This window comes from Thunnus albacares, chromosome 1 (genome assembly GCF_914725855.1).
Source record: "Thunnus albacares chromosome 1, fThuAlb1.1, whole genome shotgun sequence".
Lineage (NCBI taxonomy): Eukaryota > Metazoa > Chordata > Actinopteri > Scombriformes > Scombridae > Thunnus > Thunnus albacares.
This window is the reverse complement of record NC_058106.1, coordinates 41,065,077-41,083,184: the sequence shown is the minus strand read 5'-3', so window position 1 is coordinate 41,083,184 and position 18,108 is coordinate 41,065,077. Positions and strand designations below refer to the sequence as shown.

The 18,108-nt window shown below is 43.5% G+C and overlaps 1 protein-coding gene across 5 annotated transcripts in view; it reads left to right on the top strand.

Moving 5' to 3' along the window:
• Positions 1 to 18,108, top strand: part of vps13c (vacuolar protein sorting 13 homolog C) — a 106,423-nt gene that overhangs the window by 70,185 nt on the left and 18,130 nt on the right. For all 5 annotated transcript variants that reach the window (XR_006404264.1, XM_044357364.1, XM_044357345.1 and 2 more), the window contains 18 exons: positions 606 to 695; positions 1,436 to 1,591; positions 2,881 to 3,145; positions 6,515 to 6,675; positions 6,780 to 6,901; positions 9,016 to 9,313; positions 9,981 to 10,370; positions 10,728 to 10,832; positions 11,247 to 11,399; positions 12,877 to 13,002; positions 13,144 to 13,277; positions 13,432 to 13,558; positions 14,145 to 14,380; positions 15,844 to 15,988; positions 16,322 to 16,462; positions 16,552 to 16,633; positions 16,800 to 16,869; positions 17,497 to 17,608. Coding sequence is in view for 4 of the 5 variants with exons in the window: in XM_044357364.1 (XP_044213299.1) it covers positions 606 to 695; positions 1,436 to 1,591; positions 2,881 to 3,145; positions 6,515 to 6,675; positions 6,780 to 6,901; positions 9,016 to 9,313; positions 9,981 to 10,370; positions 10,728 to 10,832; positions 11,247 to 11,399; positions 12,877 to 13,002; positions 13,144 to 13,277; positions 13,432 to 13,558; positions 14,145 to 14,380; positions 15,844 to 15,988; positions 16,322 to 16,462; positions 16,552 to 16,633; positions 16,800 to 16,869; positions 17,497 to 17,608 (2,913 nt within the window). In the remaining variant the exon portion in view is untranslated. The remainder of the gene's footprint in view (positions 1 to 605; positions 696 to 1,435; positions 1,592 to 2,880; positions 3,146 to 6,514; positions 6,676 to 6,779; positions 6,902 to 9,015; positions 9,314 to 9,980; positions 10,371 to 10,727; positions 10,833 to 11,246; positions 11,400 to 12,876; positions 13,003 to 13,143; positions 13,278 to 13,431; positions 13,559 to 14,144; positions 14,381 to 15,843; positions 15,989 to 16,321; positions 16,463 to 16,551; positions 16,634 to 16,799; positions 16,870 to 17,496; positions 17,609 to 18,108) is intronic.

Genomic DNA, 18,108 nt, shown 5'->3' with positions numbered 1-18,108 from the left:
TAACTGTTACACTGTAGTCTGTGCTGTACATTTACTGCCAGACTGACAACTTACTGCTAACCTTTTCCTCTGCTCCGCTCACATCCACCATCACTTTCCTGCTGCTCGCTCGCTCACACTTACTATGCAAACATATTACGCAATGCTCTGTTCCTTAACTGAGTTACGCTACCAATAGTTTCCTCGGTAACAACACAGACATTGACTCGTGTATCGGAACAGGGAGTACCTACCAAACACAAATTTCCTTACTTTTTGTGCTAAGTTTATATCCATTTTTTTCCTCACAATAACTGACCAGCTAGCATTTGACATTGCAACCCCGTCAACTGAGGAACTGACAGAGACCTGTCAGCCAGTAAGACATGAATATTTCCACGTATTCTCCTGTAAACCCTCTCTCACAAAATTATAACACCATCGTCTTCTTTAGTGACAAATGGCAAAAGTGGAGAATTATTTGGGGCCAAAGAAGAAATCTTCGGGGCTACAGCCCGGTTGCCCAGACCAGGCAACGCCCACGGCCTGAACCTGACACACCTGAACCTGTTCACACCTGAGCAGTACTAGTTTGTAGTTTAATGCTGACTGCTGTGTGCCTGCAGGTGAACTACTTTAATGAGGTCCATGCTGTCTGGGAGCCTCTGATCGAACGAGTTGATGGTGGCAGACGCAGATGGAACCTGGAGCTGGAGGTAAGGTTTCCTCTGTGTTTGTTAGCAGCAAATGTGTCGTGTCCAGTAAATCTATAAAAGTAAATTTATATCTATCCTATCAATCCTCAACAGATGTTTGACTGTTACACATCATATATCCACACAATACAATGTAGGATTTCAGTCCAGTGTCCAAACATGACTGGGAAGACATGACTTCTCTTCCCCTTCATTAAAACATAAACTACCACAGGAACTGTCCTCGACCTGCATTTAACATGTGACACATGTCAATAAGACAGCCCAACAATATTCGGGGCCTTCAGCAACTGCGGGTGAACCTCTTGTGCTTTGTCACTGTGGAGCTCCTTAACCTTTGGCCTCAGTGCCAGAGAAAGGAACACAGTTAATAACCACAGTCCAGGTTACATTTCTCCTCCCCACTAAGAGGAGTCTGCATTAAACCCTGTTTGCCTCCACAAACCCCAGAAAGTCCTTCTCTGTGTCCATGTACTCCTCCCCACACCTGAGGTTACATCAGCGATGCTGCAGTCCTTCTGGCCTCCTGATACCTGTCACATTATAGCATCTTAAGGACATTTAACACTCACTTTCACACTGTCTGACAGGTTAGAGTCTCCAGTTCACCTGCATGTCACTCAGGTACGGGTGTATGAGTAAAGTCCAGTTAGTGGATTTAAACCCCGGATATTTTTGCTTCGAGGTGCCAGTTCACTAACGTACCACTTTAATTATTGTTGCTGTGTTTGCTCCTCCAGATGAAGAACAACCCGGTCCAGGACAAGAGTCCTGTTCATGGAGATGACTTTGTCATTCTTCCTGAACCTCAGACAGCCATCAACATCTGCTCCAAAGACACCATGAACATCACCATCTCCCAGTGCAGCCTAAACGTCTTCCACAACCTCGCTAAGGTACAACACATCATAACATCTCCAATCAGGCTTTCCCTGAAATTGTGTCTTACATTATTCATAATCAACAGCTATCTATCTATGTATATATATATATATATATATATATATATATATATATTTTTTTTTTTTTTTTATTTGGTTTTACAAACACAGAAAAACAACAACAGATAATGACGGTAATGGCATGACATAGACCGTGACTTAAAAAAACAAAAAACAAAAAGACAAATAAATGGAAATTATACAATAATCTTGTATATACAAATCTGACTAAATGGATACAAAGGAGCAGTTAAGGTTGCAGGTAATGAGACTTCAATCTAAGTCTTAACTGGTGATGATTCTTACATCACACATTAGATGCAGAAGATGAAGAACAGTTTAGAGTTTAAGGAGCAGTAGGCAGCTGGATGTTTTCTTTAACATAAACTAAGAAAGCGTTCCATATTTTATAAAATTTATTCATGGAACCTCTCAGAGAATATTTTATTTTCTCTAATTTAATAAAAACAGTAGGTCATGAAGCCATTGTATAAAACTGGGTGAAAAAGAATCAGTCTTTGGGCAAGAAACATGGCAAAGGCAATACAATGTGCCTTCGCTTTTGAAATGGAAAGTGCAGGCAATGAAACACCAAAAATGGCCAGCAGGGGGCATGGATGATCTGATTTACCAAGACAGATGGAATTTAATGAGAAGATTTTCAGACAGAAGTCTTTAATTTTGCTGCATGACCGGAGCATCTGAGCATGAGTGGCTGAGGTTGATGTGCAGCGGTTGCATGTGGGTTTCACCTCAGGAAACAGTTTTGACAATTTTTGATTTGTCCAGTAACTGTGGTGAAGTATTCTACATTGCATAAAACAATGATGGATGCAAATAGAGGAAGTGTGGACTCTTTCTAAAATAGAACGCCAAAGACTATCTGAAAAACATGTATTTAGATCTGTTTCCCAATCAGCTTTCAAAGGCATAAGACTGAAATTTTGATTTTGTATGAGCTTATTATATATGATAGAAATTATGCCTTTGAAAGATGAAGGGTGCTCTAAGATAGAATCTCAAGAATTACATGTTGGTTGGGCAGGAAACTGAGGGAGCATCTGATTCGTAGGTAGCAAAAGAAATTGTTTTTAGATCATTTAAAATTTTCACAAAGATCGCTAAATGAGGAAAAAAATGCCATCAGAAAAGAGATCAGCAAATGACTTTATGCCCATGTTATGCCATTTAGCAAAGGTTCTTACATTAACATTTCTAATATGTCATTGCTGTGTTTCGATCAGGCGTTCTCTGAGGGCACAGCCTCCACCTTCGACTACTCTCTAAAGGAGAAAGCTCCCTTCACCATCCGAAATGCTCTGGGGATCCCCCTCATCGTGCAGCACAGCGCCAACCTGAGGCCAGTGGGCTCACCTGCTCAGGGAAAACTGCATGAACTGTCAGTAGACCAGAGTATGGACCTGGAATACTCCATGTTCAAAACGTCGTCCCGCAGCAAACTGTCGGCCCTGCAGCGGCAAGAGAGCTGCCTGTTCAACCTGAGCATCGGTCAGAACGCATCACATTCACTGCATTGTCACTTATTTAGATGGTTCTATATACCTGTTTATACAGGTGTTAAGAAAAGGTGTAATGAACATGTTAATGAGAAACCACCTGGTATTGATAACCTGAATGGAAAGCTATTGAGGATGGCAGTGAACCATATTGCCCCACTCCCGCCAGTGTTACTTCCTGTTTAATGGTTAATGTTCTTTCTCAAACAGAGAATGTGGTTAGTAGTCTGACGTAATCCATCACCATAGCATCCAGATTCTAGCGTATTGACGATGTATTGGAATGGTGATGACATCATTGCCTAACCTGTCCATTAGCTATATAGACTAGGTAACATGTCAGTTCTACAAGGGTACAAAAGCATGCATTGCACCCACAGTTTAATATTTTTACACCCTCAGTTGAAATTTGAATAATAAATGCCAAGCGCAGAGGTGCACGGGCTGTGTGGGCGTCTCCATGCACAGCTGCTAGTGTGGTGATTATTAAATACTCTCTCAGCCAATCACATCACTGGTGTCATAGCTCTGAGACAGTCGAGCCAATCACAGTTAAACGTGACAATGACAGCTCAACAAATAGAAAGCTTTTCTTCAGGAAATGTCTGGATGGTTCAGAGCATCATAACATGAACACACATCACCATAAATCTGCACCCAAAGACAGATGGAGTCTGTTTTTCATCAGTTAGTTATTGTAATAAAAACAGAAATAAAATAAAGAAATTGATTTGGTAAAGCCGTTTAAATGAATATATCGGACTGACACTATTTCAGTAATAACTCTGAATCTCACCTTGTACACAGTCACATAGTTTAGTAATTCATGTTACACAACAGCATTTGCTCTGCAATGTGTTTCAAGGATAAAACACGGGACACTACTTTTGCTAAAAAGAAAGTTGGAAAAGAGTAAATGATGAGCTGCTAACCTGATGTCTCCTTCATAAAAAGCAGAATATCACATCATAACTGACCAGCCTGATGTGTGTAGAGGTGTGTGTGGTTATACTGTAGCAGTCTGATTTAACCTCTTAAACTCCACAAGCATGCCAGCATCCTGACATTACTGTCTCTCAGAGGCTTTAGTGGGCTCAGTTTTAAAGCTAGACTAGAAAAACTTGACACACAGTGCTGAGCTGCATCTCAAATTAATAGTCAGGTTCCCAGATTTCTGATGATGTATCATCACTTCTATGTGGCAGATAGTGTTGACCTGCTATCTCCCCCTAGAGATCCCCTGCCCCCCCTAAAAAAAGACAAAAATGGGTCTATGATAGGGAGGGGCTGTGCATAACGTCACTGTGCTCTGGCGCTTCACTTCTCAGAGGCTTCAGATTTATCATCATATCAGTCCTGCTGCCCAGATGCTGCAGAGAATTAATGAATTGAAGGAGAAGCTTTTCATACAGTATAAACAGCTGTGGACAGCAGATACTGTAAGAATCACCCACATTCATTCATAGACTGATTTACTGACTTTCCTGCTTCAACCACAATAAACTTAACTTTCTGTGCTGTTTTTGGTCGGACAGTGATTAATTTAAATTTTTTAAAAAATATTTACAATTGAAGCATTAATCTGTTGTTGCAGCACGTCTGCAGAAAGTATTTAGTTTGGAACACAGGCGCCTGATTCTGTATTAGTAGCTGATGTGACGTATGACTGCAGTGTTTTACTGTGGTCATACGTCAGCTTACATTTTTAACTTTAAGTTTAAAACAACATTAGAGAGACATTAAGTTATTGTCAAAAAATATTTGGCAAAAAGTGTGGCTAATCATCATTATAAGGAAATGTGAAATATCTTAAAAATGCCAAAATACACTAGAGGGGGCATTAATCTTAGTCTTGACAGTAATATGTGCCCACAAACCTGGAAAGAGGCTCAGGTGATCCTTCTACCCAAAAATGCTTGTGCTGCCTTCACTGGCTCTAACAGCCCACCAGTCAGCTTGTTACCTGTCATAAGCAAACTGCTGGAAAAATTGTATTTGACCAGATACAATGCTGTTTTTCTATGAACAATTTTACAAGCAACTACCAGCACGCTTATGGGGAACGGCACTCCACCTGCACAATACTCACCCAGATGACAGATGACTGGCTAAAAGGCAGAATATTGTAGGAGCAGTACTATTAGACTTTAGTAATGCCCTTGATATCATTGATCATAGCTTGCTATTAAGGAAACTTAATTGTTATGGCTTTACTTTAGAAAGCTACCCAACTGAGAGAACACAGAAGGTTTTCTTTAACGGAAGCTTCTCAAATGAAAGACATACACAGTGTGGGATTCCACAGGGCTCTTTACTTGGACCACAGCTCTTCTCCATTTTTACAAATGATCTCCCACTTGCTTGTAAAAAGCCTGTGTGTCTATGTATGCAGATGATTCAACACTCTACATGTCTACACCAAAGGAAATCACCTCAGCCCTGAACAAAGAGTTGCAGATAGTATTTAAGTGAATCACTGATAAGAAAACTTGTCCTGAACAGATATAAGACTAAGAGCTTCGTATTTGCAACAAAAAACTCATTAAGCTCTAAACCCCAGCTGAATCCGGTACTGAACAATGTTGCTGTTGAGCAAGTACAGGAAACAAAGCTTCCTGGTGTAACTTTAGACTGTAAACTGTCACAGTGAAGACATAGATTTACGGGGGCAAAAGATGGGGGGAAACATGTCTGTAGACAAGAGAAGCTCTTCTTTTTTAACACCACATCTGACCAAACAGGTCCTGCAGACTTTGCTGTTATCACACTTAGATTATTGCCTGGCGGTCTGGTCAGGAACAACAAAGACAAATCCAGGGAAGCTATGACAGTTCAGAGCAGCTTGGCTTCCCCTTCAGTGCACACTGAGAGTTAATATAAGCAACATGCATGACCGACTCCTGGCTGAAAGTTGATTAAAGGTTAAAAGCATTACTTCTTTCTTTTCCAAAAAACAATGTATAGAAAATCCCTTACTGTTTGTATGGGCAGCTCACATTTAGCTCTAATGCACACGTGTACCCCACCAAACATGGCACCAGTGGTAACCAGTGGTTGAATGGAACTCCCTTCCAGGTCATATTTCTAAAACTCAGAATTAAGTTATTTTCAAAAAACAAGTGAAGCAACACCTCGTGGCTGTTCACATTAGATTGTAGTGTGCATTGCTGACTTATTATTTTAATATTATACATTTATTGATTTTTATTACTTTTGTTACTTGTTGTTTTTTGTGCATTGATGGTTGTATGATGTTTTGTATGGACCCCAGAAAGACTAGCTGATGTTTTCTGCATTAACTAATGGGGATCCTAATAAAATAAAATCAAACAGGTGTTTAAAGAACAGGTGTCTCTTGCAGTGCCTTCTGGATTCAGCGAGATCTCCAACATCGCTGTGGATAAGCCGGGCCGCCGCCTCTACAACATCCGCGGTCCGAAGCTGCAGGAGGCCGTTTCTGTGTTGGTACAGATCGATGCCACCGAGGGCAACAAGGTCATCACCGTCCGCTCGCCGCTGCAGGTCTGAATCCCAAACACACTGTCATCAGGACTGTCGACTGTCGACTGTCAGGATATAGGTTATTGATGTCTGATCAGTAGATAATTTTAACTGTTGTTTTTCAGATAAAGAATCACTTCTCTGTGCCATTCGCTATCCTGAAGTACTGTCCAACATCCAGGAGCCTGCAGAGTGTCGGACAGGCCGAACCTGAGAAAGAGTTTCACATCGCCCTAGAAACCTACAGGTAGTGTCCACAGTGACATCACACTGTCTACAGGTAGTGTTTACAGTGACATCACACTGCCTACAGGTAGTGTCCACAGTGACATCACACTGTCTACAGGTAGTGTTTACAGTGACATCACACTGTCTACAGGTAGTGTTTACAGTGACATCACACTGTCTACAGGTAGTGTTTACAGTGACATCACACTGTCTACAGGTAGTGTTTACAGTGACATCACACTGCCTACAGGTAGTGTCCACAGTGACATCACACTGTCTACAGGTAGTGTTTACAGTGACATCACACTGCCTACAGGTAGTGTCCACAGTGACATCACACTGTCTACAGGTAGTGTCCACAGTGACATCACACTGCCTACAGGTAGTGTCCACAGTGACATCACACTGTCTACAGGTAGTGTCCACAGTGACATCACACTGTCTACAGGTAGTGTCCACAGTGACATCACACTGCCTACAGGTAGTGTTTATAGTGACATCACACTGCCTACAGGTAGTGTTTACAGTGACATCACACTGCCTACAGGTAGTGTCCACAGTGACATCACACTGTCTACAGGTAGTGTTTACAGTGACATCACACTGTCTACAGGTAGTGTCCACAGTGACATCACACTGTCTACAGGTAGTGTTTACAGTGACATCACACTGTCTACAGGTAGTGTTTATAGTGACATCACACTGTCTACAGGTAGTGTTTACAGTGACATCACACTGCCTACAGGTAGTGTTTACAGTGACATCACACTGTCTACAGGTAGTGTTTACAGTGACATCACACTGTCTACAGGTAGTGTTTACAGTGACATCACACTGTCTACAGGTAGTGTTTATAGTGACATCACACTGTCTACAGGTAGTGTTTATAGTGACATCACACTGCCTACAGGTAGTGTCCACAGTGACATCACACTGTCTACAGGTAGTGTTTATAGTGACATCACACTGTCTACAGGTAGTGTTTACAGTGACATCACACTGTCTACAGGTAGTGTTTACAGTGACATCACACTGTCTACAGGTAGTGTTTACAGTGACATCACACTGTCTACAGGTAGTGTTTACAGTGACATCACACTGTCTACAGGTAGTGTTTACAGTGACATCACACTGTCTACAGGTAGTGTTTACAGTGACATCACACTGCCTACAGGTAGTGTCCACAGTGACATCACACTGTCTACAGGTAGTGTTTACAGTGACATCACACTGTCTACAGGTAGTGTCCACAGTGACATCACACTGTCTACAGGTAGTGTCCACAGTGACATCACACTGTCTACAGGTAGTGTTTACAGTGACATCACACTGTCTACAGGTAGTGTTTATAGTGACATCACACTGTCTACAGGTAGTGTTTACAGTGACATCACACTGTCTACAGGTAGTGTTTACAGTGACATCACACTGTCTACAGGTAGTGTCCACAGTGACATCACACTGTCTACAGGTAGTGTTTTCAGTGACATCACACTGTCTACAGGTAGTGTTTACAGTGACATCACACTGCCTACAGGTAGTGTTTACAGTGACATCACACTGTCTACAGGTAGTGTTTACAGTGACATCACACTGCCTACAGGTAGTGTTTACAGTGACATCACACTGTCTACAGGTAGTGTTTACAGTGACATCACACTGTCTACAGGTAGTGTTTATAGTGACATCACACTGTCTACAGGTAGTGTTTACAGTGACATCACACTGCCTACAGGTAGTGTTTACAGTGACATCACACTGTCTACAGGTAGTGTTTACAGTGACATCACACTGCCTACAGGTAGTGTTTACAGTGACATCACACTGTCTACAGGTAGTGTCCACAGTGACATCACACTGTCTACAGGTAGTGTTTATAGTGACATCACACTGTCTACAGGTAGTGTTTACAGTGACATCACACTGTCTACAGGTAGTGTTTACAGTGACATCACACTGCTTCCTCACTCCCTCCCTGTGGCCGTTACCTCCACTCAGCCCTCTTTGTGAATCGGAGTATCATCCTGTGTTTCAGGTCTTTGAAGTTCCTCTGGCAGCAGGTGCTCAGGTGTGTGGCCCAGGGCTTCACTAGATGTTGACAGTGTAGTTTTATTTTACCTCCCTCCTCTACAGATGCCAGCTGTTTGTCCGTCCGGCAGGGTGTCTAGACGGTCAGTACGGGCCGTCTTCCACCTGCGTGGCGTGGAAGGAGCAGGTGCACCGCAGTTCAGAGGTACGCTCGGTGCTGCAGTGCCCAGCGGCCGACAGCAGCCTGCTGCCGCTGATGGTCAGCACGCTGGCCGTCCCTGACGACCTGCGACACATCGCCAGCCATGGAGAGGAGGACTGGGATCCCGCCTACATCATCCACCTGCACCCGGTGGCCACGCTACGCAACCTGCTGCCCTACACCATCCGCTACATGCTGGAGGTACAACATAATACCATTATACACCAGGATTCCCTGTATTATGGTATATATATGTATACCATATGTGTCTATACACACACACACACACACACACACACACGTATATATAAGATGATTTTTGTTTATTCATCATGTGAAGTAAAAACAACTGGATCAGCCAAAGTTTATTAACAGAAACTGACGCTAAAACAATTTTTATTAAACAAGATTTCTATAAAACATCAGATAATCAAATCTGATCTGACAGTCTGGTGCAATCTCATCTGGTCTAACTGAACCTGATCGGGTTTTATCTCATCTGGTCTAACTGAACCTGATCCGGTTTTATCTCATCTGGTCTAACTGAACCTGATCCGGTTTTATCTCATCTGGTCTAACTGAACCTGATCCGGTTTTATCTCATCTGGTCTAACTGAACCTGATCCGGTTTTATCTCATCTGGTCTAACTGAACCTGATCCGGTTTTATCTCATCTGGTCTAACTGAACCTGATCCGGTTTTATCTCATCTGGTCTAACTGAACCTGATTGGGTTTTATCTGAACTGGTCTAACTGAACCTGATCGGGTTTTATCTCATCTGGTCTAACTGAACCTGATCCGGTTTTAACTGAACTGGTCTAACTGAACCTGATCGGGTTTTATCTCATCTGGTCTCTTCCTCCTCAGAGCTCTGCAGACTCGTACGAGCTTCAGGAAGGCAGCACGTCGGACCTCCTGAACGCTCGTGTGTCAGGTGAGATCATGTCATTGGTGCTGATGAGGTATCAGGGTCGCAACTGGCACGGACACGTTCGAATCGAACAGGAAATGCCGGAGTTCTTTGCCGTCTGTCTCACCTGTGACACCGACACCAACATGACGGTGGACGTGAGCATGCATGTGTCGAGGACTACGAGCCGCCTGCTGCTGTCGCTCTTCAGCCCGTACTGGATCATCAACAAGACGTCTCGAGTGCTGCAGTACAGAGCCGAGGACGTCAGCGTCAAACACCCGGCCGACTTCCGAGACATTATCTTGTTCTCCTTCAGGAAGAAGAATCTCTTCAGCAAGAGCAAGGTGAGACCAACACCTGGACATGGTTCACGCTGCTGAACTGGTTTCATGTCAGTCAGTATAACACGTCAACGACATTTAAACACTCACCTCACCACCTTATGAAATGTCCTTAAACACCTTTCTGCTGCTCACAGGACGAACCCGTTTCCTCTAGCGCCACCCTCAGGATACATCTTAGACAAGTTTCAAACTTTTTACCCACTTTTTGTGTTTTTGCCTTAATTTGTGGGTCAGGTCTTTCACACTCAGTTTCATATTAAAGTTTGGAAACATTTCATTGTGTTAAACATAATGTTACTTGCTGACAGAAACATTAGCAGGCTTGTGTTCATTAAAGTGTTTGTTGATGTTGTTCAGCTCCAGCTGTGCATCTCCACCAGCTCCTGGTCAGATGGTTTCTCTCTGGACACGGTGGGAAGTTACGGCTGCGTTCGCTGTCCTGCCAACAACATGGACTTCCTGGTAACAGAAACTCTCTCAGTGTCTCTGGTCAATGAAAAGCTTTCAGGTTCTTTAAAGCTCCTCTGTGGACTGAGACCGTTTCCATCCTTTGCATTTAAAAACCAGCTGAATCTTTTAAATTCAAGCTGTTTGATGTTAAAATGGTGCCAGTTTTGGAGATTTGATTTGATTTGATCAGATTACAGCAAACAATCTGCTAATGAAGACCATGTCACATGGTTGAAAGCTCCAGAACAAGCACTAGATTCCAGGTGAAGTCCAGGTGAAAATAATTAAGAGCTACAATAATTAGTTGATTAATTGATCTGTTTTCTGACATTTTACAAACCAAATCAGTTAATACATCAAATAAATAATGTTTATTTTCACAGTTTTACGCTGGAACAGTAAGTAAAGCTTTATGTTGCTGTGCAGGTGGGAGTGAGCATCCAGATGAGCAGCTTCAACCTGACCCGGATCGTCACCATGAGTCCGTTCTTCACGCTGGTCAACAAGTCCTCGTATGAACTGGAGGTGGGAGAAGTCAGCCAGACCTCCACCAGGTGGCACTACATCGCCTCCACAGAGGTTAGTGTGATGTCATAGCTGCTGAGGCTCATGGGTACTGTAGTATTTAGGACTCCACAGTCTGCTTCATTGGGTGCATCCCAAGTCTCTTAAATTGCATCCACGTCCCCCCCCCCCCCTTGTTTTAAGAGACATGAGACGTCCTCTCCTCTGAGGCGTCATGTGAAGTGACGTCCGTTTCTGATGATGGCGACAGCTGATCACAGCTGGATCAGCTGATCACAGCTCGATCAGCTGTCAGTCGGCTTTAACAGCTGTAGGAACTTCTGATGGAGTTTGTGTCTGTACACGTGTGCATTGTGTTAACACTAATAAAGTTATCACCGCTAGAGCAGCTGTTTCCTCTCTGCAGTCTGTTTCCTGTTTAACAAACACCTCAATAAAAAACCTGCATTCTGTATTCATACTGTGTCCTGCTCAGACGCACAGGAACCATTTCTACTCACAGAATGTGTTTATACTATTTATTGATTATTTGTATCTGTATTTATTGATAATCCTGATAGTGAATTCATCATTCAATAACCCAGAATATGATCAGAGTGTCTCCTGAACACTGGGAAATATGTATTTGGTTAAATGTTTCAGGGAAAATGGAAATGATGTAACTCATATATATCAGCCTCACGTGTGACTGAATGGAAATGATGATAAATGTGTAAAATATAAATGTGTTTAACTGTTATTATGGATCAAATTAAAGTCAGGAAGAGTCTGTCTGTCAGCAGGAAACAGTTTAATGGAGGAAATAACATCATGAAAAGAAAAATCTTTCTAATAAATGAAGAAAGTTGTTTATGGTTCTTTTGTTGATCAGACCGACAATTAACAGATTTTTAATTATGATGAATCAGAAAACAAGTAAAGCATAGAAGTTGGGAGTGATAAACTTAAATTTAATCTGTAATCTGTCACTTCGGTGTGAAACTGCAGTGATGTATCAGATCAGTCTGATCAGCTGCAGCGTCCAATCAATCACTGATATCCAATAAGGGGGCGTGTCGGCCGGTAAAAGATTTCCTGTGAGGCTGCTCTCGTGTTTCCTCGCTCGGAGCAGAATAAGAAACTTGGGACGCTCGTCAAAATGGCGCATCAGGAACAACCTCCGGTTCAGGTGGGGAGCGAGGAGATCCTTGATCTACAGATCGTTGTGACTTCTGTCGAAACATTTAGGAGCCTTTTTCACTTCTGTGTGTGATCACACCTGTCCACCAGGTGGAGCTCTATTGATAAAGAGACATCACAAGCAGGACATCAGTGTGATCAGGTTCAGGTGTTGCTGTGTTTTATCAGGGACCCAGTCTGTGTTCAAGACCAATTATTTTACTTTCGGTGGAACATTTTAGTTTTTTCTTGTGAGAAGGAAACAAATGGACACAGACAATTATTATATAACATTTTATTGGAAACGTGTCATTGCCAAATCTAAGTGAGTATTGTATGAGGTCGTCACTGCAGCGTCGTTGTTGTGTTGCAGTGCCTCCCTCTGTGGCCGGAGGACACCTCGGGGAAGTTGTGCGTCCGTGTGGTCGGATCTGAATCCACCACCAGATTCTTCTTCTTCAACCAGCAGGACAACGGCACCCTGCTGAGTCTGGACATGGTCAGTGTCCGCTGGACCAATCACATCGCTGGTTTCTTCTGAGAGTTCATAACACACATTTATATATAATTTAGAGTGGTTTAATGTGTGTTGTGTTGTGTGTGTGTGTGCACGTGTGCGTGTGTGTGTGTGTGTGCGCAGTGTGGTGGGATCATCGTGGATGTCAACATAGCCGATCACTCCACCGTCATCAGCTTCAGTGATTACTATGAAGGAGCAGCGCCCGCCCTGCTGCTCAACCACACACCCTGGGTCACCATCAGCTACAGACAGAGGTCAGAGGTCACACACACATACACAAAAAGCCTGAAATAAAAAAACAAATACAGTGTCAAAAGTGTTGGAGTCACTGCTGATGTCATCAGTGATGTCATCATGCACTCCAAACCTTTCTGACAGTTTAACAGAAACATCTCGTCTCTCTCTCAGCGGCTCGGCGGTGGTTCACCAGCTGAAACCCGGCGAGGCTCGGCGGTTTGCGTGGGACGATCCGGCGGGTGTCCGGACGCTCAGCTGGAGCTGCCTGGAACATTCTGGAGAGCTGGACCTGCTGAAGGTCTGACACACACCACTGTAGTCTATGTTTTTATATTCACTTCAGATCAAGTGACTCTGTAATAAAGTGTCAGATTGTCTCCATCTCTGCAGCTCTATGAGGCTTTTTTGCCTCTTGTAGCGCCTAGATTTGTTTTTTTGGCACTTTTTCTGTCTGGTTCAGTCTCACCTGTTCACCACCTTCCCAGCAGCAAACTGACAAAGTTAGAGATGAGCTGATGAAGAAAGTGGAACATGGAGCAGCTAAAGACACAGATATTTTCTCAGGAGTTGGTGGAGACTAAAGCAGAGCTAAAGGAGAGTGAATATTAGACTCCAGCAGGATGATCATGTTGCTGTGTGTCTGCTGGATGTGGAAGAAGGCAACTGGTTGCCATGGTTACTTTATAAGCTGATCATATGTCACCTTTCTGCTCAACACAGTAAGTCAGGTTTAAAATTCAGCTTATACAAACAGTCATACCAGTTACAACATACTGGGGGCAGCAGACAGACCAGCTGACTCTCACACTAAAAGCAACTTGTCGTTCTTTATGTGGATCCGAAGCAGCAGCTGACAGTCCGTCTGTGTCTGGTTTGTGGTTCAGGACGAGATGGGTCAGTTCTCCTACGACAGCCTGTCTCAGGTCCACTGGGTTTCCTTCCTGGACGGACGCCAACGAGTGCTGCTGTTCACTGAAGATGTTGCTGTGGTGACGAAAGCGCGGCAGGCCGAAGAGCTGGAGCAGTTCCAACAGGAGGTGAAGGTGTCGCTGCAAAACCTCGGCCTGTCACTGGTCAACAACGCTAACCGGCAGGAGATCGCTTACATTGGCATCACCAGGTAAACATGCATCATACACCGGGTAAACACCCACCATACACCAGGTAAACACCCACCATACACCAGGTAAACACCCACCATACACCAGGTAAACACCCACCATACACCAGGTAAACATGCATCATACACCGGGTAAACACCCACCATACACCAGGTAAACACCCACCATACACCAGATAAACACCCACCATACACCAGGTAAACACCCACCATACACCAGGTAAACACCCACCATACACCAGGTAAACACCCACCATACACCAGGTAAACACCCACCATACACCAGATAAACACCAACCATACACCAGGTAAACACCCACCATACACCAGGTAAACACCCACCATACACCAGGTAAACACCCACCATACACCAGATAAACACCAACCATACACCAGATAAACACCAACCATACACCAGGTAAACACCCACCATACACCAGGTAAACACCCACCATACACCAGGTAAACACCCACCATACACTAGATAAACACCAACCATACACCAGGTAAACACCCACCATACACCAGGTAAACACCCACCATACACCAGATAAACACCAACCATACACCAGGTAAACACCCACCATACACCAGATAAACACCAACCATACACCAGATAAACACCCACCATACACCAGGTAAACACCCACCATACACCAGATAAACACCAACCATACACCAGGTAAACACCCACCATACACCAGATAAACACCCACCATACACCAGATAAACACCCACCATACACCAGGTAAACACCCACCATACACCAGGTAAACACCAACCATACACCAGGTAAACACCCACCATACACCAGATAAACACCCACCATACACCAGATAAACACCCACCATACACCAGGTAAACACCCACCATACACCAGATAAACACCCACCATACACCAGATAAACACCCACCATACACCAGATAAACACCCACCATACACCAGGTAAACACCAACCATACACCAGGTAAACACCCACCATATACCAGATAAACACCCACCATACACCAGGTAAACACCCACCATACACCAGGTAAACACCCACCATACACCAGATAAACACCCACCATACACCAGGTAAACACCCACCATACACCAGATAAACACCAACCATACACCAGATAAACACCAACCATACACCAGGTAAACACCCACCATACACCAGGTAAACACCCACCATACACCAGGTAAACACCCACCATACACCAGGTAAACACCCACCATACACCAGATAAACACCCACCATACACCAGGTAAACACCCACCATACACCAGATAAACGCCCACCATACACCAGGTAAACACCCACCATACACCAGGTAAACACCCACCATACACCAGGTAAACACCAACCATACACCAGGTAAACACCCACCATACACCAGGTAAACGCCCACCATACACCAGGTAAACACCCACCATACACCTGGTTTACAGTTCAGGTGTGTTTCTGTGTTTACAGTTCAGGTGTGGTCTGGGAGATGAAGCCAAAGAATCGATGGAAGCCGTTCAGTCAAAAAAACATCAACCTGCTGGAGAAAACCTACCAGAGTCAGCTGAGCGGGAAGATGGAGGGCGGCTGGGTCAAACTGGAAACCAACCTGGAGGTCAGAGTTCACCTCTCACTTAAACACCTGCTTCAGTCACACACCTGATCACACCTGAGGAACACTTACCAAACCGATTAAGCATAAAGGGTTAGATCTGATCAGGTGTGATCGGGCCTGATTTAACCCGATCGGACCAGATGTTTGTGAGCTGATGAAATGTGTTCGATGTTACTGACACAGTTCAGTTTTTGTTCATTAAAATAGCTGAAATAAATCAGCTGTTTGCTGAACTTCGTCCTGCAGAAATCACTAAGGAGCAGAAATACATGTTAGCTTCCGGTCAGTGGTTTGTCCAATGAGCTGAGAGTGAGTGATGTCACTGGTTGTCAGGTGAACCTCAGTGGAGCCATCATGATGATGCGTCAGCCGTTTACCTGTCCGGTGAGGAGGAACTTCCTGTCTGGCATCCAGGTGGAGTTCAAGCAGTCACTGCACCAACGCAGCCTGAGGGCCCAGCTGTACTGGCTGCAGGTAACACACACCTGAACACACGCACACACCTCCGGAAATACACACACACACACACACACCTGTGTGACTGACATGGTTTCTGTGTACAGGTGGATAACCAGCTTCCAGGGGCAATCTTCCCCATCGTCTTCCATCCTGTTCCTCCTCCAAAATCCATCGCTCTGGACTCAGGTGGACCACACACACACACACACACATGCACACACCCACACAGGCATGTGCACACGCACGCACACATACACACACACTCACAGGTTGGAAAGGTAGAGCATTGTCATGAACATGACTCAGCGTCTCTTCCTGTGATGAGCTTCATTCACTCTGAGCTCCTCCACAGAGCCGAAGCCGTTCATCGACGTGTCCGTCATCACCAGGTTCAACCAGCACAGCAGCGTCATGCAGTTCAAGTGAGTATTACAGTTAACGTTACAGTAAACCAGTTAACATTTCAGTAAAACCAGTTAAGGTTACAGTAAACCAGTTAACATTTCAGTAAAACCAGTTAACGTTACAGTAAACCAGTTAACGTTACATTAAACCAGTTAACATGACAGTAAACCAGTTAACGTTACAGTAAACCAGTTAACATTTCAGTAAAACCAGTTAACGTTACAGTAAACCAGTTAACATGACAGTAAACCAGTTAACGTTACAGTAAACCAGTTAATGTTACAGTAAACCAGTTAACATGACAGTAAACCAGTTAACGTTACAGTAAACCAGTTAACATTTCAGTAAAACCAGTTAATGTTACAGTAAGCCAGTTAATGTTTCAGTAAAACCAGTTAACGTTACAGTAAAGCAATTGACATCTCAGTAAAACCAGTTAACGTTATAATAAACCAGTTAATGTTACAGTAAACAGGATAATATTTCAGTAAACCAGTTAACGTTACAGTTAACCAGTTAACGTTACAGTAAACCAGTGAATGTCACAGTAAACCAGTTAACATGACAGTATACCAGTTAAGATGCCAGTAAACCAGTTTAACGTTACAGTAAACCAGTTTAACCAGTATAACGTGTGTGTTCAGGTACTTCATGGCTCTGGTTCAGGAGATGGCGGTGAAGATCGATCAGGGTTTCCTGACAGCCATCTTGGCTCTGTTCACACCTGCTGCAGACCGTCAGTCTGACAAACAGAAGGTACAGATCATTCATTCATTCATCCATCATTCATCCATCCATTCATCCAACCATTCCTCTATCCATCATTCGTTCATTCATTCATTCATTCATCCATTCATTCATTCATCCATTCATTCATTCATCCATTCATTCATCCATCATTCATCCATTCATTCCTTTATCCATCATCCATCCATCCATTCATTCCTTTATCCATCATCCATCCATCCATTCATTCATTCATTCATTCATCCATTCATTCATCCATTCATTCATCCATCCATTCATTCCTTTATCCATCATCCATCCATCCATTCATTCATTCATTCATCCATTCATTCATTCATTCATCCATTCATTCATCCATCCATTCATTCATTCATTCATTCATCCATCATTCATCCATTCATCCATTCATTCATTCATTCATTCAACCATTCCTTTATCCATCATTCATTCATCCATCCATTCATTCATTCATTCATTCATCCATCCATTCATTCATTCATTCATCCATC